The 25,434-nt window shown below is 47.1% G+C and overlaps 1 protein-coding gene across 5 annotated transcripts in view; it reads right to left on the bottom strand.

The window, feature by feature from the left end:
* Positions 1-25,434, bottom strand: part of ARHGAP23 (Rho GTPase activating protein 23) — a 234,496-nt gene that overhangs the window by 128,118 nt on the left and 80,944 nt on the right. For 3 of the 5 annotated variants that reach the window (XM_053259973.1, XM_053259974.1, XM_053259979.1), the window contains exon 1: positions 9,253-11,439. The exons of the other annotated variants lie outside the window; for them this stretch is intronic. In XM_053259973.1, coding sequence (XP_053115948.1) covers positions 9,253-9,573 — 321 coding nt within the window. In that variant the 5' untranslated portion in view covers positions 9,574-11,439. Of the gene's footprint in view, positions 1-9,252; positions 11,440-25,434 lie in introns of those variants that run through there. 5 annotated transcript variants of the gene reach the window in all.

The following is a 25,434-nucleotide window of genomic DNA, read 5'->3' as shown; positions in this document are numbered from 1 at the left end:
CTGCTGCCAATAAGTGTAGAAAATACTGAGCTAGATGGTATAAGGCACCTTCCTATGTTCCTATGCACTTTGTTTGGGAAATGTGTCTCTTAATAGGCTACATTTTCACACCTGTGTGCGCATGCGCATATTTGAAATGGGAAGTGGACAGACTTTGAAACACAAGTCTTCTGAAATAGGAAGTGGTCAGCAGAACTTGGGCTCAGATTTCTGACAACCCTTACAAATCTGGAGACCTCGAAGTCCAGAGATAATAGTCTCAACTAGTGAGTCACCACAGGGAACCTAAAAAGTCTCAGAAATGCCCCTCTTTTCTTGGTGGTTTCAAGAAAATCACAGCCCTGATTGGCTTCTATCCAGCCTTCAAACTGGGTGAGAGAAAAGCTTTGTATAGCTTTTCTGATGCATCTTTGTATTGGAAAAAATCAACTCTGACAACAACTCCTGGAATTCCCTGATGGCTACAGCTCAGATGCAGGGCGGGGAGGGAGAGGGATGACAGCTGGTCAAAACAAGAGAAGAAAAATAAAAAAGGAGCATCCATATTTGCAAGAGGCATAGGCTGGAAAGCCTTGGGTGGAGAATGAAAGGGAGGATGCTGTGGGGAAAAGGCACTGGGGCCTTACTCCGGAGGAAGTTCAACTATGCTTAAGGGACTTTACTTCCAAGGTGATTCAATTCGGATCAGGGTATTAGCCTCCTCCCTGCTCCTATTTTAAATAGCAGTAATAAAAAAGCCCACTATTACCTGTCAGGATCAGCTGGCATTCAGACAAGAAGCTTCCTCGTAGTGAACCACTCAAGGCACCCAGAGCATGGTCTAAGACAGGCCTGCTCAACTTTGGCCCCTCCAGCTGTTTTTGGACTACAACTCCCATAATCCCCAGATACAGTGGCCAAAACCCAGGGATTATGGGAGCTGTAGGCCAGCATCTGCAGGAGGGCCGAAGTTGAGCAGGCCTGGTCTAAGAGCACGTGATGATGCAGCCACCTTGTTGAAGCTAAGCAGGCGTCAGTGTGGTCAGTGCCTGCATAGGAGACCCACGGATGCCACCTTTTGGGGTGGGGCCACAGCTCAGTGGTGGAGCATCTGTTTTGTATGCAGAAGGCCCCAGGTGGTATCCCTGGAATCCCCAAGTGCCAGGACTGAACCTGGGAAATACTCTTGCCGGAAAACCATGAAGAGCTGCTCCCAGTCAGCGAAGACAGGACTGAGCAAGATGGACCAATGGTCTAACTTAATTATGTTTAAGTTAGTTCCTTATGTTCTCAAAGCAGAGGAAGAAGGGGCAGCACTGTTCTCCCGAGTCCTATAACTTAATATACTTTGTGAGCCGTGACCTCCTACTTCAAAGAAGAAAGATGGACCGATGGTCTAACTTAATATAAAGGCAGCTTCTTATGTTCTCAAAGCAGAGGAAGAAGGGGCGGCAGTGTTCTCCTGGGTCCTGTTATGGCACACACATGCACACGTGCCTCACTGACTTATTTTAACCTAGCTTGGCTATATAAGTATGTATAGCCTTTTGGTCTGGCTAGGTCTTGTGGTAGCAAGCATGACTTGTCCTCTTAGCTAAGCAGGGTCTGCCCTGGTTGCATTTGAATGGCAGACTAGAAGTGTGAGCCCTGTAAGATATTCCCCTTAGGGGATGGAGACACTCTGGGAAGAGCAGAAGGTTCCAAGTTCCCTCCCTGGCTTCTCCAAGATAGGGCTGAGAAAGATTCCTGCCTGCAACCTTGGAGAAGCCGCTGCCAGTCTGTGAAGACAATACTGAGCTAGATAGACCAATGGTCTGACTCAGTATATGGCAGCTTCCTATGTTCCTATGTAGGTCTTTAACTGGGCATTGGCCAGATTCTGACCTTTGTTGTATGGCTCTACAGTTCTGTTCTAAATGCATCTGCCTGTCCATCCTCCACCTAACTGCCTACCTATTCTCCTCCCAATCGGTCAAAGCCCCCGTCTCCCTGCCTGCCCTCTTGTCTGCTTCCTGCCTGCATCTTGGTGCCAGCTGCCCTTTGGATGGACTTCTTGGCTTAGATCCTGGCTTGGCACCTGACCCCTACCCTCAGGCTGACCCGTCTGCAGATCTGCTGTAGGGCATCATCCAACTCCAACTCAAATCCTGCCAGGACTCACATTTCAGCAAACCGCCTGCCCAGCTGACAGCAGCCCATTGCTGACTCAACCACTGCTTATTAGTGACACTATTTATCCCCAGAAGGGCTTAGATGCAGAAGGCAGGAAGTGAAGAAGAGAGGCTAGGGACTGAAAACAAGAGGTGGCCCTGCAGGATGGAAGAGGGCAGTGTTCCCTCTGAGGTGTGTGCATGTGTGCATGCATGCACATTTTTTAATGTCCAATCAGTTAATTCTAGATCCCACTCAGGCTGAACTAGCAAGGCCTCACTCTGAATGCATGTGCGCACACACACTGCCTTGATACTGCCGCCCGGCCCAGAACACATCTCATTCTGCACACCGATGAAAAAAATAAGAGAGCAAACACTGGAGGAGAGTCATCCAGCAGTGAAGGTTCAGGCAGGGTGAGTCTCAGGAGGTTTCGAGGAAGGCTTTCCTGATGAAGAGGGATTTGGGGGGAAATGGATTGAGGTACAGCAAAGCTACTCCAGCGACAGGGAGTGTGACAAGGTGACAGACAGGACAAGAACAGATGTAAGGTCCTAGGCCACTGAACATTTGAGGCTGCCCCCTAGAAATTAAGGCTTCTTCACCATTCCCATTCAGGGTAGGTGTCTCAGCACTGAATGCTCGATCCTAGAAGCTTGTTGCAGTCTAGAATGTGATGTCTTTTCGAAGCCCCAAATGTGTGCCATGTACATGAAGAGAAGAGTAAGAAGAGAGAAGAAGCAGTGGCAGCAAGGTGGGAAAGGAGGCAAAGACGGGGATGCATATCACAGAGTTGCTGGGAAGCTGAACAAAACGAAGACTCTAAAACGTCTCTGCACATTAGAAAGCACAACATCAAATAATTAAGGTTGCTAGTTCAAAAAGCCATCACTTGCGAAAGCAAAGAACGGCACTGAACTCGGTCACCTGGCTCAACAGTTCAAACAAGAGAGGTTGTAGGAAGCTGCTTCCTACTGAATCTGACCATTGGCCCGTCTAGCTCTGTGCGGTCTACACTGCTTGGCAGCAGCTGCCCAAAACTTCAGGCAGGGGTCTTTTTCAGCCCTCCCTATTTATGCCAGGGACTGAACCTGCAACCCTCTGTACGCTAAGCACGTGCTCTTCCACTAAGCCCGATCCCCAGTCCAAGCAGCCTGAATTGCATGTGCACTCGAATATGCTCTCACCTTCCTCAAACCACACCCCGTTTGCAAATGAACCACACTGACTTGACTTTTGGGAGTGTAGCCTGCACTGATTCACCCTCTTGCTCCTGGGCTGGCAGATCTCCGGGCACAGAGAAGGATAACAAATTTCTAACCCCGCCTGCCTCCCGATGTTCCTTTCTGTTCCTGGCCCCGAGGTCATTCTCCATGAGCGTTTTGTCTGCTCTGCAGTTTGCTTCCTATTGTCAGCCGACCCGGCGGCCCTCGGAAAGGGATGGCGGATGCGCTGCAAGCCAAGCACGCAGATTAAAAACTTTTTTGCACGGGCAGCCTCTTGTTCATTCATTCACACTGAATGGCAGACACTCCGGACAACAGGAAACAAGAGATTTGCAGAGGAAGTACAGATGCAGTGTAAACTACCGAGGACTTAAGTGCCGACATCGGGCCCTCCATCTTTGTCACACCTAGAAACTAAGCTATGCTTCACAATTACGTTTTTACTGCACAACCGTATCATACACATTAAAAGATGATGATGATGATGATGATGACGATGACGACTGCTGCTGCTACTCAGATAGCAGAATCAGTGCATATGGCACTTTTCAGAGTATAATAAGCATCACAACAACAAAGATAGGTCCCTGTCCTGAGGAGCTTACACTCTAAACCTTGACAAGAGAGGCGAGAGAGAGGTAATGGTTACTGGGGATGATTTTCAAGAGGCATGTTTCCTGCAGGCACATGTTGCAGTGAGTTAGTTCCCAAAGGGTCAGGGGTGACAGCAAGCTGCTAAGATCCCTAGGGTAAAGCCCCTGCAGTGGGCCCATCATGGCACTCTGCCCTTCCACCCCATTGTACTCCTGCATGCTCCCCCAACTCCAATTTGCCTGAATGGGGAGGAGGGAAAGGGCATGCCGTGGCAGTGATGAGCCGGCTGGTGGACACTACGGATGTGCACGGAACCGTGGCGGGGCGGTTTGAAGGCGGCGGGGGTCTCATTGTAAGAGGGGAGGGAGGGTGCACTTACCCCTCCCATCGCTTCCTCCCCGCAGGCATCGGTTTTTTTAAAAGCCCATCGGGGCGGCAGAGAACCTCCCTGTTGCCCTCGTCTTCCGCATATGGGGCAGCAGGGAGGTATTCTGCTGCCCCGAAGGGCTTTTAAAAAAACTGACGCCAGCGGGGAGGAAGCGGCGGGAGGGGGAAGTGCACCCTCCCTCAGCTCTTAAAGAGAGACCCCTGCCACTTCTGAATAGGTGGAGCCGCCGGTTCTTCAAACCGGTTCGGAAGCCCATAAAGGGCCTCCGAACCGGTTCCATGCACATCCCTAGTGGACACAGCAATGGGAGGGCTGGGTGAAAGATGGCTGCTCCGTCACGGTCCCAGCCTCCCTCTTGGCATTCAGGGGACAGGGAGTGAGGGTGGCAGCAGCTCTTCTTCACCCTCGGAGGATGGAAGCTCAAGGGCAGCTCCAAAGTGGGGGGGTTCACCTGCCCTGACCATTTCTACTTCCGGGATTTAACATGTGGGACACAGCTTACCTGCCCATAAATACACTTTATGTGCACTTATGCACATAAATGGGTTGTTTTTTTCTCCTCCTGGTGCTGCCACTGGAGGAGCTGCTGTGTCCTCCCCTCCACCCTCCCCGTTCACCCGGGGGGGGGGGAGAAGCTGCTATTGAATCTCTCTACCATGGTGGTAGCTCCTTACATTTAGGAACATACGAAGCTGCCATATACTGAATCAGACCATTGGTCTATCTAGCTCAGTATTGTCTACACAGACTGGTAAGGGCTTCTCCAGGGTTGCAGGCAGGAATCTCTCTCAGCCCTGTCTTGGAGATGCCAGGGAAGGAACTTGGAGCCTAGATGCTCTTCTCAGAGTGGCTCCATCCCGAGGGGAATATCTTACAGTGCTCACACTTCTAGTCTCCCATTCATATGCAACCAGGGCAGACCCTGCTTAGCTAAGGAGACAAGTCATGCTTGCTACCACAAGACCAGCTCTTCTCTCCTTGTCCTCCCAGAGAGTTCTGTGCTATCGCAGGGGACTCCACTCCGGGAGTCAATGCCATTGTGGAGCAGAGGGCAGAAGACGACAGCAGTGACCCAAGTCTCAGAGTCACTACCTTCTCCCACCTGACCCCCAAATCTGCAAATGCGGGTGGTCCCACTTGCCAATGAGGAGGTAAATGGACGAATGTAGTGGCACTACTAGAGACCCATGACACTGCTCCCTCCTCCTGGTACCCACCAGGGGAATGGCCCTGGGGGTTACCAGGAGGGCCCTTGGCCCTTCAGCCAAGGCCTGACTTGGCTTGCCCCTGGTGCTTGCCCTGCACATTTACTTAATACATTTATATGTCCCACCTTTCTTCCACCATGGCACTTAAAGCAGCATACATGGGCTTCTCAAGCAGTCACCCATCTGGACACAGACCATACCTAGACCTGCTTAGCTTCAGCAAGGTGGCAGTCTCATGTGTCCTCAGACCATGCCCTTGACCAGGGGGAGGCAACCTTGGCACTCCAGCTGTTGCTCAGCTTCAACTCTCAGCAACCCCACCCATTTTCCAATATGCTCTCGGGAGCCTCTCAGCCAATCAGACGTTCCCCAAGGCATAAAGCCCACAACAAACATATATTCTAACACACCAGACATTACATCTGCACATGCAGGAGACAAATGCACACTAAAAATGCCACATACCAAGCACCAAACAGGGCTCTTGTGAAGAACACCTGAGCAAGAGAGTTTGTGAAACACTTAGCACTTCATTAGCGGTGCTAAACAAATAATCAATGTGTAGTGCCCTTAATACACAGAGCTCACGCATCTGTAGTAGCCAGCACACACACATGCTTCAGAAGCAGAGTTCTTTAAAAATCCATTATTCTAGAGCCTAGCCTTCTCCAATATGTCCCTCAGGCACTCGGCTTTCCTCCCAACATCTGAAAACTGGACTGATTCTCCCTTACTATATGCGTTTCTAAACCGCTTCTCACAATAGCATCTGGCATCCACAGCAAAGTGATTTCAAATGTGGGGGAAATAATGATATAAGATTTGCAAGTAAAACTGTATGTCTAAACATACTTAAGATAAACATTTGCGACGTACAAGAGAACGAGAAAAAGGAACCAACCAACCATAATAAAACTTTCCTGGAAGAATACTTCTGCTTTGCATGCAGAAGGTCCCAGTTTCAATCCCAGGCATCTCCAGGAAGTTTTTCACACGGGGCTTTTAAAGCCCTTTAACTCGCATCTCCTCCGGAATGGAGGGGGTTCACATATTGGCCAGATTTACTCTGACGTTCCTGCAAGTTTTCAGGGAGCAGTTCACATACAATTTGGGTTTTTCACAGCACGTTAAAGTGTAGCCCGATTTATATCCAGGGGGGAAAAGAAAAAAATCCACTATTTCTGTCGGTGTTTGGGGACAACTTCAAGTTCGCAGTAAAGCCTCCCCAGTAAGTTTGCAGTAAAGCCTGTTTTGTGTAAAAGCCCAGAGAAGGCTGGGAAAGACTCCTCCTGAAACTTTGGAGAAGCTGCTGACAATACTGTACTGAGCTAAATGGACCGATAGTCGAAGGCAGCTTCCTATGTTCCTAACTAGCTGAATGACTACTTACAATCCCACAATGTAATTTTGCTTTAAATAGGTTCTGCTATCTTGAATGGAAGCTTTTATTAATTTTATTTTTTTTTAAACAACACAAGTGTTCAGACCTCATGGTTTTGGGGGCATGCCATGGACTCTATGCTCAGCCTCTGTGTAACTGCTTCTCCCACTGAATCACGTTTTCAAACTATATAGACAGACTTCCTCTTCATCCTGTAAGATTGTTAAATCTAAGAGTTCCTTTTGGATTGCCATGTTTTGACAGCAAGGGGCACAGGAAAGGAGGTCTTGAAAACTGCTCTATCAATATAGAACTCCCTTCCCCAGTAACCTACAAAAATGAAAAACTGATTGACACACTGGCACCAGTGGAAACATATTTTTTTTAGCATGCACAGACGCTATCAGGATTGTGACCACAGTGGGGGTAGTTTCTCCCTCTACTGTGGCCCCAATCCACAGGGGCAACGTTTACCAATGAAATTAAAGCATATCAGGCCAGTGACACATTTAATGACATATGTAGTTTGCCTTTTTAGAAGCCTTTTCTCTAGACTGTCATTTAATGGCCAAGATAAAAACTCTAAATTGGGAAATAAGGTTTATTTTATCTGATTTTTATTAGGTTATTTAAAGCCCATCTCACAGATAGATTAAAAAAATGCAATTTTAGTTTCTTAATAGTTTCTTAGGGCATATGAGAGAGACATAAACACCTGGGATATGTGTCTCCAATGGCTGCATTTTTTTAAGCTACAAAGATTCCGCTTAATGACACACTGTCAGTCCTTGACTGTAAGGGAGAAAATAATATATCTACAGAAATGCCCTGCCAGAACAGGCACTGGACTAAGAGCAGGAAGACACAAGCAGCACTCTGTGCATGCTGCAATTCCATAGAGAAAAATGTAGAATGAGACACTGGATTAAGAACTCTGCTTCTTATAACCTCAGCTTTCATTAAAAAAAATAAAACAGAGCAGGTTTCTAGCCCTTGTGGTCATGAACTTATGCTGGATAATGCCTGCTTACAAAGTAGAGAAGTGGCTGAATAGGACTTCTAAGGGTTGGGGCTTGGGCTTCAGTGCTCTGCATGGCTTCCTAGCCCCCACCGTTATGAGGAAAACTGGAATAAATTATGTAAATGATTTTTAAATGAATAAATTATGCAAAATAGCAGTTGTGTAGATGTTATACAAGTCGTAGAATCCAGGTTCCCCCCCCCATCAGAATTTGGATTGCTTCCACACAGAACTCTTTCCCCACTGCTGCCGCCACCAACGTTTATACTCAACCGTGAAATGGGTTCAGATCCCTGCTCAGCTGTGAAGCTTACGGAGTGATCTTAAGCTAATTGCTCACTTTTAGCCAAGCCAACCGCAAAAGGATAAAATGGGAGTAAGCGCCATGGACGCTGCCCTCCCATCTCCTTGGAGCAAGGATAACACACACACACTCACACACACTCAATCACACATATATAATAAAAACGCGATTCAAAGCAGGTTACAACTCGATGGTCAAGGATTTTAAGCCAGAGAGCCCAACATTCCAGGCAATCCTTTTCTAACCCAGGAGCAACACAGGAGGAAAGGCTGTCATTAGCGGGTTGCTACGTTATGTAGTCCCATGTTACACACATCACAGAAACTGAGGCTGTGAGCAAGTTGCCCCAAGGGCAAGCCTATGATTAATTCTTTGCATGGTATCTGCCTCCGAAACCCATGCCAGCCCAGCAGCTTGCTCATTCACTGTGCACAATGGTGTCCTGAACCTGCCACTGTTCTGGATCAGTTCGCTTGTTGAGGGCTGCTTGGACAGAGGCTGTTTCCCCCGGGGACTTCACATTAGCCAAGGGCTCATAAACCAAAAGTACAACCATTTGCACTCCGGATTATATGGACCACAATCATTACTATTACTCCATATGGAGTATCACTATTCAGATGAAACTGCTTTCTAGAGAGTCAGACCTAGCTCAGTATTGTCTCCACTGACTGGCAGCGGCTCTCCAGAGTTTCAGGCAGGGGTTTTCCCATGCCCTACTTGGAGATTCCTCCAGGGATTGAACCTGGGACCTTCTGTGTGCAAAGCCCAGATTCTATCGGTCCCTTCCCAAGCAGTTTCCACAACACTGGAGAGAGCACTCAAGAAAAGCTCCTTTCTGTCATTCCCCAGCCATCACAAGTCTTCATTATTCCTATTTTGCAGGATGGGGAACTGAAGCTGAAAAAGAGCAAGCTGCCCTAAGTCTTTCTGAAGAGGGTCTTGACAAAGGGTGTACACACAGAGAGACACACAGAGACACACACAGAGCCCCTCTCACCGTAAGATTCCTGTCCATTCTGGGCCGCGCACGGCACTTCTGCCGAGCCATAACTGCCCCGGCACGGCGCCACCGCTTCTCCCACCACTCAGCGTTGTCGTTCCGCAAACTCGTCAACCAGATGCAACGGGGTTCGGGCAAGCTGCAGTCAACCCCGACGGCTCGTTCAAAGCGCCATCCTTTGCCGGCTCGTGCCACACTCCACACCGCTTTCCCCACCACTGAGATGCCATGACGCGGCGGGGCTGGAGGGCGTGGGGATCCCCGTGGCCCGCCACCACGGGGAGCCCGATCCCCCCGACTTGTACCCTCTTCGACCATTCCACTCCCCAACGAGAAGATCCCTGGCGCAGAGACGGCAAGGCTGAAAGCCACAGAGCCAGCAGGTCAGAACAAACTTGGACACGTCAACGAGAAGGCTTTTGAGTCCAATCTCAACTCCTGGTGCCAGGACGCTTCAGTTCCATCCAGACGTGTTGGGACAGTCACACACAGCTTCCTCCTGGACTATTCTCTAAACTTCAGCAGAAAGGCTGCTTGCTGGAATTTTGTCCTTCCCCCCCTATTCAAAAGTTGCTCGCTCTCTCCCAAGTCTTTCGTCTCATGTATCGTGGGCAAATGTTGACGGTTTCCAAGTCCAGGCACGCCAGATATCTGTATGCACGTACACTCAGAGAGCACGGCAGCCGGCCTTGGGATATCACGTTCCTCTTCCTCTGGCAGGCGGAAACAGAAAGGGAAAAGCCCCGAGACTGCACCCAGAAAACCAATTACACAGGAACAAATAGCGGAGGAGGAGGCAGCAAATTCTGCCCGATGGGAATGAGATGGATGCAAATCAGAGAGACTGGGTTGTGACTTGACAGCCAGGCAGACAGAAAGAGAATGGAACTTCACTCGCTCACTCGGTACAGACAGCCCTGCAGCTGCTCTGAGCTATCAGCCCATCTCTGCCCCACCCCACCCCTCTGTGACCCAGCCCACTCCAGCTGACACCAGCTCAGAGGCCTTGCCGGGGCTGTGCGGGGAAGAAGGGGTAGCTGCATTTTGTTGAAGTTATGCTCGTTAAATGCCCTCTGTAGTTCTTCTAACTCACAGCATGAAAACACCATTTCCTTCCTTCCTTCCTTCCTGAAGTTACTTGACGGAGCTGGAGGGCTCACCCGCTTGCCAGAGAATGTTCAGGGCCAGCTTTCCTCATGTCACTCCCTGCATCCCAAGCACCAAAAAGCTCAGGGTAGCCTCAATGTGCAATAGCTAGTCCAAAAGCTAGAACTGCCCCAAACTAGCATTTATACGCAGGTTTTTTAATTGCTCCATAGGTCTCCTGAAGAAGAATCAATCTGTCACACACAGGGGGAAGTATTTATTGGGAACAAGAAGAGATGCTAAGAGCAGCTATACCAAACACAAGAAAATCAGGATGGTAGGGTCTTTGGTGGGTGTATCTTAACAGATTTGTTGCTTGGCTCCCCTCAACCCTACTCTTATTTCATCTGGCCAACCAGAAAAGGTAATTACCAGTGGTCGACATTCCAACTAACACTGTGCTTGTGCAATGAACCAAGTCGCACAAGTGCAAGATCACGGAGGTGTGTGAAATCATGATGCTCAAAATTTCACTTTTGTGCAAATGTTTGCTGAAAAACACAGGAGATGCGACACAGCTTGCATATATTGTTAAGCAAGTGCAAAGATTTTGCACTAGCATAACACTAATCATAAGAACATGAGGACAGCCCTGCTGGACCAAGCCCAAGGCCCATCTAGACCAGCATCCTGTTTCACACAGTGGCCCACCAGATGCTTCTGGGAAGCCCACAGGCAAGGCATGAGGGCATGCCCTCTCTCTTGCTGTTTCTCCCCTGTAACTGGTATTTAGAGGTATATTGGCTCTGAGACTGGGGGTGGCCTATAGCCCTCAGACTAGTAGCCATTGATAGACTTGTACTCCATTACTATATCTAAGCCCTTCTTACAGCCATCCCGGCTGGTGGCTGCCACCACATCTTGTGGCAGAGAATTCCATAGATTAATTATGCATTGTGTGAAAAGATTTGTTGTTCCAGACCTTGAGTCTAGAACTCAAGGTCCAGACTTAGTGCAACTAGCTAGTACATCTGCCTTGCACTAGCGCAACGTCCTTGAACAAGTGCAGCATTGGTCAGGATGTTGGGCATTGTTGCCAAAGCTAAACAAGTACCCCCCCTCCCCCCCAAAAAATGTTCAGCTTCCAGAGACAGCAAGAGTGAGCACTAAAGAAAGGAGTGATTTGTAGACAGCCCGAGTATGTAAGTTATTTTGCTGTTGGGATGGAAGCAAGCCATGAACTCATGCAACTTTCTGTACCACACAAATAACGTTATACATTATAATAAGAACCTGGGCTTATGCACATGGAAGTATCTAAATGAACAGGCTCCCCTAGTACAATCTGTTCAGAATGAGAACACAGTGCACAAATCAGAGAAAGCAGGGCTTACCTGCATGTATGTAAAAGAGTCATGTAAATCTTAGTCCTCACCTAATGGATCACCTGCACTGGGAAGGATCTTGTTTCTGCAGCAACCACATGGCTTTGATTAAAGTTTACACCACCACCTCCACTGCAAGTATGAAACTCCCTCTACCCACATAGACCTTCATTTTAGGGATGTGCACGGAACTGGTTTGGAGACCCCTTATGGGCCTCTGAACTCATTTGATCAGCTGACGGTTCCAACAGTTTGAAGGGGAGGGCATACTTTTAAGGTCAGGGGAGGGTGCCCTTACCCCTCCTGCCACATTTCCCCAGCTGGCACTCAATTTTAAAAGTCCCCGTTGGGGCAGCAGCATATGTCCCCCAGTGTCCTCCTTGGCTGGAAGTTAACTGAAGTACACGGAGCATACGCACACTGGGCGCTTGCTCTCGCTCGTGCGCATGTGGGGCATGAGTGTGAGTGAGCATGACGTGTGCGTGCACAGGCCTGGCGCGTGCATATGTGCCAGGTACTTCCATTAACTTCTAGCCAAGGAGGACACCAGGGAGGTACGCTGCCGCCCCAACAGGGACTTTTAAAATTGGGACTTCTTAGCCAACGGGGGAAATGTGGCGGGAGGGGTAGGGGTGGGGTAGGTGCACCCTCCTCTGCCCTTAAGGGTATGTGTGTGTCCCCCCCCAAACCACCACCCCCGCCAGTTCCGTGAACATCCCTACTTCATTTAACATACTTATACCCTACCGCTCCCGTACACTACTGCTCAGGGCAGCTCATAAAATCAGTAAAGAAGATACAGGAGAACCTCATTATACACAGATATACTATACATGCGGTTTCGCATCTCCATGGATTTGAAAGGATTACAACCCATGTATCCGCGGTTCCTAGAGGGTCGGAAGTGACTGCGGAGGTCACTCCCAGCTCCCATTTTGACCATGAGAGCCATTTTGTGGCTCATTTTAGCAAAAAGTTGGGGGGAGATCCACAATTTTGGGGACCATTTTGAACTTTTGGGAGGCATTGCTGGATGCTAGGAGACCCACGGAGCATGACAGGGCACTTTATTTGGCCTAATTTGGTTTTTTTTCAGTGTGTTTTTTTAGTCTGGGAACCTAACCCCTGCGTTCCCATAGACTCAATTGTTATCTGCGGTTTCATTACCCGTGGTAATGTGTGGGAATGGAACCTTCATGGATAATGAGGTCCACCTGTACACTATAAAAGCAATATAAAACTAATATAACTAATAGCACCTAACTAAAAACAAGCCTCAGTTAAAACCCACCAGATATAAGCTGCAGCTAAAATGTTAAAATCTCTCTCTAAAGAGGTGGTTCTTCAACAGTTTCTTAAAGAGGGAGGGAGTCTCTTGAGAGACAGAACATGGCAGAACTCTTCCAGGAGACTGTTCCAAAGATGAGGGGCCACAACTGAAAAGGCCCTGTCTCTAGTCCCCACCAACTGGAACTTCATTAGTGGTGAGGCCATGAGCAGGGCTTGAGATGCTGAATGGAGGGTCCTGGCAGGTTCACGTTGGGGGATACAGTCCAACAGATACCCTGGCTCCAAGCCGTGTACAACATTAAAGGTCAAGACCAACACCTTGAATCTAGCCTGGAAGCAAACCAGTAACAAATGCAGCCGCTGCTTCCATAGCCAAGGCTCAGAACTTTCAGAAATCTCTTTCTGATTTGGCTGCCATTCAGCCAGGAGAGAGCCTGGAGCTGTTTGCTTGAGAAATTTCCTGGGTTGTTTTAAGCTGACAATAATTTCCAAATGATTAGCCAACTTTGCAAGGTTCTGTTTTCACACAATAGGACAGATTAAGAATCAAAACAAGATCTGTGGAAGTATTTATACAATTGATACAACTAATAAAATCGATTTCAATACAGGATCTTTAAAATTGATAGTTTGTTTGCTTCAAGATGGTGCACCTTCAAATAGCTAAGTTATTATATCAGAATAAGAAAAGCAAGACAGAGAAGGCGAGAGCAGTTTTGATTCCCCCATTCAGTGTTTTAAGAGGATCAGTAGAGGAAGGGATTTCCTGTGTCCCCTTGTGCCCCTCCCAAGACACATATGGCAATACCAAAGCTAGACAGGTGCAAAAGAAAAAAATAGAAACAGAAATGCAAATGAGGTGGGGGGAGAAGAGTGGTAGGGAGTATTTAAATTTCTGATAATGCTTTGGGCATACAAAATCAGGATACCAGCCGCGATGGTCTCTCCCAGTTTGTCCTACCTCTGTAATCTTTATCCCAACATATGAAGCCATCAAGTCACATATAAGTGGTCAGCAGGAATATCCTCATGAGCAGGAATAAATTAACCCATTCACCACATCTATGGCTGCCTCCTGCAGTATCTGGATCCTTGGGGGAATGCTAATGGGAAAACAACAAAGAAATCGCAAGCGGGTGCAATTCTATGGAGGCAACCTTGTTTAATGAGCTGGAACTAGCCGGCTGCGTGCTTGGGGGTGGGGAGGGGAGGGAGATAATGATGAGGTGTGGTCCATGTCTGACACCAATCCAGCTTGTGCGGTTCCCCTCCAGCCTGGAGAGGAGAGACTTACTAGCTGAAATGACAGAGCAGAGGACAGCTTTCTTCAATACTAGGGTTTCATTTGAGCCAGGGTAACCCAAAGTCAGTTTCTGAGCCTCTTTCATATGCAAGGGCTCCACCATGGAATGTTTGAACTAGCAAACAAGAAGAAAACTACCCTCTGAGCAGAGTATCATTCACTAGCCTAGGGATGGTCAACCAGAGACTTTCCAGCTATTGTTGGAGTACAGCTTCCGTCATCCAGTAAGTTGCGGCCGAGGATGACGTGAGCTGCAGTCTAACAACAGCTGGAGTACCTCGGGTTGGCCAGCGGTGCACACAGTAGTGGGTGAACACTGACACAACCGGTGACATCTCGCACAAGGCAACGCAGGTGGAAGGAGCAGGACTGCCCACACTGCTGCATCAGTGTGGTGTTGTGCACTAGGGCAGTTCTGTTTCAACGTAACACTGTGCAAAGGCAATTACGCAACAGGATGCCCATTGGGAATGACGGGCACCCTGTTGTGCAATTGTGTCTGGACAACTTTACGCCAGGACAAAACTGCCCTGGAGCAGAAGACCGCCGGTGGTGTTTAGGCTGATGCAGCAGTCTGGACACTGCTGCTTCTACTGCCCATGTTGCCTTGTGTGGTATATCAGCAGCCATTTTTTAGAGCACAAGAGCTGCTCTGGACATGCCCTGCCTGCAAGCAGTCCAAGCATATCTTTCCACTTCTGGCCAAAGCTCAGGGCGGGGGGGGGGGGGGCGCAATAGTTCTGAGAGTTTGACGCAAAATCCAATTGTGCACGGCCCTGTGATATAATCAAGAAACTGCTTCCACAGGCAGTTTCTTGGCTCAAGTATTTCTCCCTGCTTTTTTATATCAATAAAGTAAACATGTAAGAACCTTAATGATGTGTTTTTCTTTTTTTAAAAAATGCCGGACAATCTGCCTGAAGTTTTGGGAGAGGCGAGACTGACAGTTGGACTCATATTTTATGTGCTAGTGTGGACATCTGTCATTTCCGTTGTAAAGCTGGACTCCCTTGCAGTTGAAAGATCCAGCATGAGCTCTCGTTTTATATTACATCTGTCTTCACCTTGAGTAATGACAGTCCATCCTCACACATCTGTAATTAGGAATATGGCGTTTCCAGTCCAGAGCCAAAGGTGTGGCCTATACATGTTTGAGCCCTGGTACTTTCATTTTGTTAACGGTAATGACTTAGCACTGATATAGCCCTCTATATGTATTCAGTGTTCTTCACCTACATTTTTTCAGTAACACTTGACCACAGTAGCTGCAACATAGATCAGGATTAGCATCCTCATGCTGCAGCTAAGGTTCCTGAAATTGAGAAATGGCACCTTGACTAAAGCACCTATAACAACAGCAACTATTTATATACTGCTTTTCAACAAAAGTTTCCAAAGTGGTTTACATAGAGAAATAATAAATAAATAAATAAATAAGATGGGTCCCTGTCCCCAAAGGGCTCAGAGTATAAAAAGAAACCATAAGATAGACACCAGCAACAGTCACTGGAGGTACTGTGCTGGGGGTGGATAGGGCCAGTTGCTCTCCCCCTGCTAAATAAAGAGAATCACTATGTTAAAAAGGTGCCTCTTTGCCCAGTTAGCAGGGGTATAACTTCACCAGCTCTTGTAATCAATCACACAATGGCTGCCACATTTAAAATAAAGGGTACTGGGGAAACTAGGTGGACATTCACATAGGAAGAATCACCCAAGGCCAGCAATCACTCTATGCATCATTCTGCAGCTTGCTCATGTTTACACATACTCTCAACCTGTGCAAGGAAACCACCTCAGCACAGAAAGTGCCTTGCTGGAATTTTAAGCTTTCATTTAAGTTTCTAGCCCTCAGGTCCATGGCTTACTTGAGTCTGTGCATTTTTCCATTTCGGAAAATATGTGGCATTTCTAAACAGCAGCTGACATGCCATCAAAGAGCACTTGCTTCAAGGGACTGGGGAGATGCAATCCCCTAGTCCCCCTGTGCACACGATTGCGCAAGAGCCCTTCTGCAATTGTGTGGAAATGCAAGATCAGAAATGCATCGCTGATGGCCAGTGACCTGTTTCCAATCCTGCAGAGTGCAAAGCACAGGCAGCCCTTGGGACTCTAAGGGCACTTGTGCAACTGTGCACACGTAGGGAGCTAGGGGAGTTGCACGTGGGCTCCTGCCACACCACCACAATCCCTTGACGTGCATGCACCTTGTTAGATAGCATGTTGGCCACTATGCTTAGCATGCACAAGTAGAAGTAGAAAGGTCCTCATTTCTGAAAGAAGGAGTTCAAGGACTCAAGTCATCCACAGGCTAAGTGTTTGGGAATAAGGAAATTAGTAGCAGACTGAATGTGCTTTTGGTAAAAATTATATTTGCCATTATTGGTTCAACAAGTGAGAAGCCCGCCCCCCGCAAACCAAACTCACAACCTAAAATCAACCAAAGGAGTTTAATATTCTGGAGCTGGAATGTTGCTAAATGCCTCATTCTCCTCCCCACATAGAAACACGGGCTGCCCTGCTTCCTCAACCACAGGGTGCTGTTAGAGGGAAGTGCAAAGAAGCATTCCAGCCATTCTAGGACCCTGGGAGAAGCATGTGAAAAAAGAATATATGAATGTGTTAGGAGAAATACCAAGAATTGTTGGGATAGCAATCCCTGTCCTCGGAGAGCCGAGGACTCTATCACGCGCCAGGCGTTCTGTTCCCACCCCCCAAGTACCCTGCTGTGGTGCTTTTATCTTCCAGTTCTCCAAGTTTCCTCCATATACCCAATATGCTTCAAATGGGAAAAGAGTCTTCCATTAAAAAAAATTTTTTTTACCTGCCTTGAAAGAAGATCACCCATCCTATTCTGAACTAGGGATGTATATGAATACATTGCTCAGCTCATGTGTGCATAAATATTAAATGAGTTTAATGAAGCCTTAACATGTAATTTCTGTACTATTTGCACTGATGGAAATTTCACACATTAAGCAAAAGCAAATGTGGGTCTGCTATCCAATCAACTAATCTAGGCACTATGACAAGTGTACTTATGTGATACTTCCACAATTTACATGTTCAGGTGAGTGGGTAAAATATCTCAGGTATACACCTAAAACCATAGTGTATGAAAGTTCTGGGGACCAAACTAGATGTGACATGGGCACTCTGTGATTGGAACTCCCATGTCTTTTTCCTTTTCCAAATGCCAGTGTGGTGTAGTGGTTAGTGCACTGGACTAGGACCAGGGAGATCCAAATCCCCATTCAGCCATGAAACTCAGTGGAGGACTCTGGGCCAAACACTTATCTCTCAGTCTCCTGGAACATTTGAAGTTGTAAGAGAATGCTTCCGAGGATGTATAGAGTGCCACACACTCCCAATTAACTACAGCCAGTCTCCACATCTCTTATTTTAAAGGGAAAGATTTCCAGAGCAGTGGCTGTTGTGCTTCCAGACACAACTGCTCTCTGGTACCTATCATTCTAGAAATAAAATCAGAAATTAACCTGGCCTACTGGGCTGATGGCAAACAGCCAAATGAAGGATAAATGGGTGCATACTTTGGATTTTTTTTTAAAGTCATGTGTTCAAAACATTTTACATATACTGGGTATGGCTACATATTACATACATCACAGGAAATGTCTACACATGGGGTAGAATAAGGTGGGAAAGAGGTAGAAGTTCAGGCTATATGTAGAATATACCATTTTAGATATTCCCCTACTTTTTTAAAAAAATAAATAATAATAATCCCTGTATAGACTAGTCCTCTTTCTCCTTCCATGGTTTATCTATGTTTACTTTATATCTCCTTCAGCAGAGTTTATTTGTTTGGGTTAATTTTCCCTAAGGCTTAGGAAACATTATTTCTTAAGCAAAGATAAGACAGCCACAGATAAAAAGGAGAGAAACAGAACCTAGGGGAATTCAATCTCCTCCAGCTTTCTCTATTTGTCTTTTCCTCTTTCTTTCTTTCTTTCTTTTTCTTTCTTTCTCCTGCTCTTTCTTTCTTTATGCTGGAGAGACCTTCAGACTTCCTAACAGTCAAATGGACTGCTTAACCCTTTCCCCTCCAGGTGTTTTCTCATTCAAAACTGCTACCCTATCTAATTTCCACTTGCAAGGGAAAAGATACGTATGTGGAAAGTCCCCAACCTACAAACAGGTTGTCTTCTAAAAGCTCATTTGTAAGTTAGATGTTCAAAACTCAGAATACATATAGTTCCAAAAGCAATGACTTGTTTGTATGTGTGGATTGGCATTTGTAGGTTAGAGACTTCCTTAGTGGTAATATGTTATGAGTTTTGTTTGTAAGTATGGGTGTTTGTACCACCTTAAGTGGCGCAGTGGGGAAATGCTTGACTAACAAGCAGAAGGTTGCCGGTTTGAATTCCTGCTAATACTATATAGGGCAGCAGCGATATAGGAAGATACTGAAAGGCATGATCTCATTCTGCGTGGGAGGAGGCAATGGCAAACCCCTGTTGTATTCTTCCAAAGAAAACCACAGGGCTCTGTGGGCACCAGGAGTCGAAATCGACTTGACGGGACACTTTACATGGATGTTTGTAAACCAGATGTTTGCAACTCAGAGACTGACTGTATTCTGAGTGAAGAAAATCAGTGAAGATTGGGGAACAGAGGAAGCTGCCTTATATTAAATCAGACCATTGGTTCATCTAGCTCAGTATTGGCTACACTGACTGGCAGCAGCTCTCCGAAATTTCAGACAGGAGTCTTTCCCAGCCCTACCTGCAGTTGCCCGGGAGTGAACCTAGGACCTTCTGCATGCAAGCAGATGCTCTACTACTGAGCTACAGCCCCAGCAGATAGCATCCACATGCAGTCACCCATCCAAATGCAAACCAGGGCAGGCCCTACTTAGTAAAGGGGACAATTCATGCTTGCTGCCACGGGACCAGCTCTCCTCCCCTTTGAGCAAAAAAAAAAAACAGATGGGGAAAGGGCTAAGTAGTTCCTTTGCCCCCGCCATTTTTCTGCTCCTGATCACAGTCTCATACAGCTGCTTTTCATTAAAAACAAACCAAACTCAGGAGACTCTTATTCACAACTGCAATGTAATGTCTCATCTGGCCTTTGCTGAGGTGGTAAATGGTCCCCTGGGTCATACCATTTCAAAATGAAGGCAGGGAGCTCACATAGCTAAATACCCCACCACACAAACAAAAATCCTTCTGCAAAGAAAACTGGAACGTCAGGGAGAAGGCAAAGTTGGGGTCTCCTTGACATGCTGACTCTCTATGGGCAGAGATGTTTTGTTATTGCATGGAGAAGCATTCAGTCATTTAGGAACATAGGAAGCTGCCATATACTGAGTCAGACCATTGGTCTATCTAGCTCAGTATTGTCTTCACAGAATGGCAGAAGCAGCTTCTCCAAGGCTGCAGGCAAGAATCTCTCTCAGCCCTATTTTGGAGATGATAGTCCAAAGTGGTACAGCCCAGACACCAGCATGCCACCTCAGTGAGACCTCAGCAACCACAAGCTTTTTCTCCCACTAAAAGGTAGCCTGTAACACTGACTTCACAGGATCAAGCAGAGGGATGGCAACATGGCTTCCCTCACAGAACCAATACACAGTCCCCCTACCATCATGAGCCCCAAGCATACCTCACAAGCCTGCCCCGCCCCACCCTCCAGGTCGCTGCTACCACAAAACCCTCCAAAACCATCATTTCCAATCTTGCATGTACATCTGGCCCTTCCTTCCCTGCCCGACTCCGGGTGGCATAGGCAACAAAACCACAGCCTTGTGCCCAGCTCAGATTCACCCCTTTCTTTCTCCTCAGCAACATGCTCCGACAAGCCAAAGTTGTAGAGCCTGAGGAACAAGGCTGGGCTTTTGCCTCTGCACAGCTGTCAGAGCTAAGCAAGGAGAGAGAAAAGCCTTTGTTTCCCCAACTGCCCAAGAAGACTTTGTTGTTGTTGTTGTTAAAGGAGCCTCACCCAGCCACGCTTAAAACATGAGGAGTCTTTTTCTGCCTATCTGGCTCAGGCTCAAACGCAAAGGAAATGTCATTATATGAATATCTGCACTGCAAAAATGTATACCAATAATTATGTATAGAAAAACACAATATAGGCTATAACCAAATGTACATAATTCAAAACAAATAAACTTGGAATGAGTGCATATAAACACAGGAGTCTTGTGTGTATTTACATGCCCACTGACTATGCAGAGTTCAACAGAGCTGTCACAAATTCACTGATCCAATCTGTTCTGAGTTCTGGAAAACAAAGAATCTCATTCTAATTTCTGAATAGAAGCCAGTTCAGTAACATGTTTTGGATTCAGTGTGTTCATTCACAAATTCTGGGAGTTTTCATAGGTAACTCAGAAAACAGTATTTGAATGTTTCATGTTGGCAGACTGATTGAAGGAACATAATGATCAGAGCGCATGTTCAATTTTCAAATGGCTTCCTCCAGCTTTCAATATTGAATTAACCCGGGGAGATCTAAGTTCAAGACCTTGGTCAGCCATGAAGTTCACTGGATAACCTTGGGCAAATTCCAGCCACAATAGGTTTCAATTTCTATTGGGATTCTGGTTGGGGAGCGGAAGGGTTAAAATCCCCAGCATGACCCCTCCGTGGTCTCAATGGGGAACAAGACCCCATCCCCACACGCACACACCTCTGCTATTTACAAAAACAACAAGACTTAAAGCCCTTTCTCATGAGCAATGAAAAGGGGCGACCGGGTTTGTGGGGAGGAAGCGCTAAAGAGCTTACCTACGCACAAACGATCATTCTGCCATCCCTGGGTGGGTGGATCACCTGCCCACACGGGCAGCAGCTGCTGTCGGTAGCTCTGAGGGCCAGGGGGCTGGGACCACTGTTCCCTCTAACAGGGATTCCCAGATGTTGTTCACTACAATTCCCAGCATCCTCAGCTGCAACAGCCTTTGGCTGGGGATTCTGAGATTTGTAGACAACAATATCTGGGAATCCCTGTTAGAGGGAACACCGGCTGGGACGCGTTGCACCGCCCCCCCCCCGAGCTCCAATAATGCATCATGTGAGGTGTATTATGGGGATCCCCCATCCCCTCTCCAAGTCTGCCAGCCACAGCTGCTTGCCACCGCAGCTGACACACGAGCAAAAAAACTAGGTGCTCCCTTAACCTCGTTTTGAAGGATGGCTCCATAAGCGGGTTTTGCCGCCACGGTGCTGCCAAGATTGGGCCTGATCCTGGCAGTTCACACGTGCGTGAAAAACCGGGCTGGGCTCCCTTTGACTCCGGTTGTGCATGCATGTGTGAATAGCCTCTTACAGCAGCATAGCTCACAGGTTTGTTGTGAGGATATAAAGGGGATGGGGAATAGGGATGGGGAACAGGGATACGCCTGCGCACGTTGGCACTTATGCGCACACGTCGCGCTCGCAAGCACGCACGCTGGGCACGTGAGCGCGCACCAACGGGTGCAGGAATGGAGTGCCAGTGGGGGGGGAGTGGAGGGAGGGGTAAGTACACTCTCCCCCACCCCTAAGGTCAACCTCCCCGCCACCGCCTCTGAACCTCCCCCACCCGGTTCCGTGCACAGCCCTAATGGGGAAAACTATGGATGCCATCCTGAGTTCCCTGGAGAGACAAGGAAATAAAAATATATTTCATAACTGGCACGTTATTGACAGAAAAACCGTGTTCCTCTTCAGAATTTTAGTCCTAACAGACACTGAGGCTATTCACACGCATGGGCAAAACTAAGCTAAGGGAGCCCAGCCGCTTTTACACATTGGTGTGAACCACCAGGATCGAGCCCAATCCTGGCATCACCACGGCAACAAGCCAGCCTACAGAGCTACCCTGGAAACAGGGTTAGAAGAGCGAGCGTGTTCCAAATCCCATTTTCCTTGATCATGTGTCTGCCATGGCTTCAAGCAGCTGTGGCTGGCAGACTTGGGGAGGGGAGGGGAGACCCGCAAAATGCACCACACACTTACACAGTGCATTCTTGGAGTTCCAGGGGGCCAGGCAACACACAGCAATGCATCCCGGCACCCCGACCCTTGGAGCAATCAGCAGCACCTGTGATCTTCTGGGAGGTAGGCTTTTCGAGGCTTCTCCCCTCACCTCGTCTGAACCCTTTCTCTGCTCATGAGAAAGGGCTCATTAAAAACTATGTACTAACCAACTGCTTTGGTCCCATTGCCCGCCCATGGCAGTGCCAGTGGGAGATATGAGCCTTGTTTATAGGTGAGTGAATTGGATTTATCTTCATGACACTCTAGAAGTCCCACCAGTGCACAATATGGCAGAACCTCTCTTAAAAAGAGTACCTTACTCCATTGTCTACAATGACTCCGCCTAGCTGAACACAGTTCAAAGCACTGATCCCAGAGGCCCTAAAAAGCCTCTGATGCCACAGTTGCCAAGGGTTCATGCAGATAAGGAGGTCATTCACACAATCAAAAACTGTGCTCTACCCGGGTTTGGGAGCTGTGTGTGCTCCCAATTTTTGGCTGTGTGGAAGCAAGGTCAGAGGAAAACCTGGGTAGGAGTGATTGTGTGGAAGCAAAGTAGGAGGAAAAGCTACCCAGGTTTTCCTCCTGCCTTGCTTCCACACAATCACTTCTACCCAGGTTTTCCTCTGACCTTGCTTCCACACAACTAAAAATTGGGGGCACGCACAGTTCCCAAACCCAGGTAGAGCACAGTTTTTGACAGTGTGAATGACCTCAAGATATTTAGCAAGGCATAGCTTCCCATCAGACGTTGCTGGGCAAGATCTTAGACCAGAAAGCCCCAATATAAAACACATTTTACTACCACGTGGGAAGCAGTTACACTAGTGTCATAGGCTCTATGGTGTCTCTGGTAACACTAAAAGTAAAGTGTGTGGTCGAGTCAATGTCGACTCCTGGCGAACACAGTGCCCTGTGTGGTGGTGGTTTTTTGATAGAATACAGGAGGGATTTACCCTACCAAACATATTACAAGTTCCTCTCCCATTCAACTGCACCACTTTGAATACCTTGCCTCTTTTAAAGTCTGGTATTGTTGCTGTTTTGCCTCCTCTGCCTCAACCACTCATCCTCTCTGGACACAGAGAGAGCACTATCATGCTGGATGTTTCAAAGAGACAAAAACCCAGTTCCATTCCTTTCTATTCCACAGGGATGGAACTCTCTCTTTCTGTAAACAGCAAGAATAATTTCCCAAGGGAGGAAACATTCTCCCACCTCCAGAAATCACAATGTGGCAGTGCCAATGCCACTGAGAAAAAAGGAGAAGGTACAGTAAGTGCACAAAATCTTGTGTTGTGCTGGACATTTGCTTACTGGGTACACATCTGAATGTGCGTCAAAACAGAGGAACTGCAGAAGTGAGAGAGGCAGAAGCAAAGGTATGTGTCTAGGCTTAATTTTGAGACATTTCAGGCTAAGCCAGAAAACTCGGTTTCCATGCTTAGGGGCTCAATAATACTATAAAATACGAGAAGGAGGAAACAGCACTTTCAAAGCATACGCAGGGTGCCTTCCCTCATTAATCACAACTCATTCTCCACGTCACATGTAAGAAAAATCTTTCAGGCTTAATGGAGCAACATTCATGCAGAAATGTATCTCTTATTTCAGAAACCAAGCAGTGCATTCATTTCCTAGTCTATTTTCAAGCGGGGGGTGGGGGGAGGAACCTTATTCTCATAGTTTATGTCAGAATTAATCTCTTAAGTATAGGGCACATTATAAGGAAGAAGAAGCAAGCCAAGGATTTTGCTGCCCCTCCATTCAGATTCTGAGGTGGAGGGCATCAGAGAACGGAAGAGGTGGTACAGAAAACCTAAAATCCTTTGGATTTGATCAGACATGTTTTAAATTACTGCCTTCCACCTTCTTGGTGGGGGAGATGAATTACTGACAATTAAAATGTGTGTCTTCCTTAATAAACTACACACACACCATTTTTTGAATCCTCCCTCCTGCAATCCTCTCTCTCTAATGAAAGGGGCAAGTAAAAGTTAAAGACTGAAAGACTGAGGTTCTCCTACCTACAATATAGTTCTTAACAGCTTGATACTGGAAAAAGGTCAGGCAGTGTTCATCAGGGCAAATTCTACACAGAGGAACGTTGGAGCAGCTGGACTTCTTCCAACATACTTAGGAGATTTACACAGGAGTGCCCTAAATAGACAGTCATGCTGAGAGAAAGAAGGCAGAAATTTCCCAGAATGCAACACTATCATCAGGCCACTCTATGACATGCACACACATATGATATTCCCTCAAGAGTTTCCACATGGACTGCAGAGCCCTCTGCTGACACAAAACTGTAAACCTTTGAAAGAGAAAAAAGAAACCAAGGAGGAGACCTAGCCTACTGTATTTACCTGAATTCAAGACTAAGGTTTTTCCACATTTTTTGATAGTAGAAATTTGGAGGTTGTGTTAAATTCAGAGTCCTGTTCCTTTTAAGTAAATGCAGGTATACCGTGTATTTAACCTCTACTTTTAAAGGGGGTCATCTTAAATTCAAAGCCTTCTTTGATTTGGGTCAATTTGATATAACCTGATTCACATGATCTGTTTATAGTGCAACAATGCACAGGAGTTACTCACTTGTTATAAGATGTTTCCAATCAAGAAAGCATTTCAGGGGAGGGGGTGCAATATTCACTGCAGTTTCCTGCAAAATTACAGTTCTTCCCCATTATTTTCCTGGTTTGCAGAGCAACTACAATTTGGGATCTTGTCTGTAATGTTGCTGAGAGTGTCATGGGCACATACTGGGTATCACTGCTGATGGGCAATAAAACGCCATGCCTCACATCTACACCAAGTTGTGACCTAATATCAGCATTCATGATATTAATATCATGCAACTTACAAGAAGGGGAAGGTCAAACTTGAGCAAGGAATCTCAAGGGTCAAGGCTTGGACTAGCCTAGTGAGCATCATGTGTGCTCCAGTCTCAGAGCCTTCAGGTACAGAAGATGGAATTGACCAGGCAGTATGAAGCCTCTGGGTTGGCCAAGGCAGCTATAAAAACTAAAATATTTAAAATAGTCAGTACTGGGAGCCTGGCCTTTCATCCTTGCTGGGTCAACAGAGCACTATCTGCTCCCAGCTCCAGTTCCAGCCACAGAGAGCATTGACC

The sequence above is a fragment of the Hemicordylus capensis genome, chromosome 6 (genome assembly GCF_027244095.1).
Source record: "Hemicordylus capensis ecotype Gifberg chromosome 6, rHemCap1.1.pri, whole genome shotgun sequence".
Taxonomy (NCBI): Eukaryota; Metazoa; Chordata; class Lepidosauria; order Squamata; family Cordylidae; genus Hemicordylus; species Hemicordylus capensis.
The sequence above is the reverse complement of the archived record's forward strand: the minus strand, read 5'-3'. Positions and strand labels throughout refer to the sequence as shown.